General features: G+C 40.1%; 1 protein-coding gene across 1 annotated transcript; it reads right to left on the bottom strand.

The window, feature by feature from the left end:
- Positions 1–203: 203 nt before the first annotated feature.
- LOC138916890 (olfactory receptor 5AN1-like) lies at positions 204–1,142 on the bottom strand. Its single transcript, XM_070230495.1, has one exon. It carries the CDS (start codon positions 1,140–1,142, stop codon positions 204–206), a length of 939 nt encoding a protein of 312 aa, XP_070086596.1.
- Positions 1,143–1,453: the final 311 nt, after the last annotated feature.

The raw sequence follows: 1,453 nt of genomic DNA on the forward strand, positions 1-1,453 counted from the left end.
TGAACCTCTAGGACTTAAAGATATTGTGTTTGCATGGCATTGAGTCACCTATTGGTCCATTTTGGCATATTATTTGTGTCAAATTAAGTCTTCTTTTTCCAAAGGCAGTATGAATTTTGTTATAGTGCATTCTTGTGCATGTTATTGTGGGTTAAGGTGATTCTGATAGGATAAATATGTCAAAAATCTCATAATCTGTGACCTCAGCAATACTTTCTCTTCTTTTGCAACCTCTTCAAGGCGTCTTTGATTTCTTTGTTCCTCAGACTATAAATCAAGGGATTCAACATGGGAATCACCACAGTGTAGAAGACTGATGCAAATCTGTCAAAGCTGGAGGAACCGCCAGAGCTGGAACTCAAGTAGACAAAGATACTTGAGGAATAGAAGAGGGTCACTGCTGTCAGGTGAGAAGCACAGGTGTTGAAAGCCTTGGACCTGCCTTTAGCTGAAGTGATCTTCATAATGGAGATGACAATACAGCCATAAGATATCATGATAATTGAGACATTTATTATCCCAAAGATCACTATTAATACCGCAGTCATGAGTTGTACAAAGAAAGTGTCAGTGCAGGACAGGACTAACAGTTGTGGCATGTCACAGAAGAAGTGGTTGATGACATTAGGCCCACAGAATTGGAGCTGAAGCATGGCACACAATTGGGATATAGAACCAGAGAATCCTGCCATATAGGACCCAAGCACCATTTGAACACACAGAGTGGGTGACATGATGGATGAATAGAGAAGTGGGTTACAAATGGCAGCATATCGATCATAAGCCATGGCTGTCATGAGACAAGACTCACTCAGTCCCATGGTTGAAAAGATGAAGTATTGAACAGCACAACCCACAAGGGTGATGGTTTGCTGCTCCTGGAAAAAGTTGGAGAGCATCTTGGGGACTGTGGAGGTCACGTAGCAGATATCAATGAAGGACAGATTATGGAGGAAGAAGTACATGGGTGTGTGGAGATGGAAATCCATCCTTATTAAGATGATGAGACACAGGTCCCAAATCAGAGTCATAATGTACACCAACAGGAATACAATGAAGAGCACTGCTCTGATTCTGGGGAAATCTGAGAATCCCAAGAGGAGGAAATGGGTGATAGCTGTAATATTTCCTCCTTGAGTCATTGGCTTGGTGCTCCTAAAATGAGAAAAGAGTCAAAAGAATGCATTACTGACTCACGTGAAATGACAACATTATAATTCTCACATCTGCCATTTTCTTCCCTTCACTGAGCACTGAAAAATGGAAAACGCTTTACCGTCCTAGAAGAAAGACTACAGTTTCCATCTAATTGCCAAATAGGACCTTCTCAGTGTTTCAGGTTCCCAATTACCTGATGAGGTCTCAGAAAAATTAAAAAGACATATTTTAAAAATATTAAATATTTATTAAATTAAATATTTAATATAGGACCCCAGAACCATCTGAACACACA

The sequence above is a fragment of the Equus caballus genome, chromosome 12 (assembly GCF_041296265.1).
Source record: "Equus caballus isolate H_3958 breed thoroughbred chromosome 12, TB-T2T, whole genome shotgun sequence".
Taxonomy (NCBI): Eukaryota; Metazoa; Chordata; class Mammalia; order Perissodactyla; family Equidae; genus Equus; species Equus caballus.

Coding starts and splice junctions, on each gene's coding strand:
- LOC138916890 (XM_070230495.1), bottom strand. CDS start 1,142: ATGACTCAAGGAGGAAATATTACAGCTATCACCCATTTCCTCCTCTTG.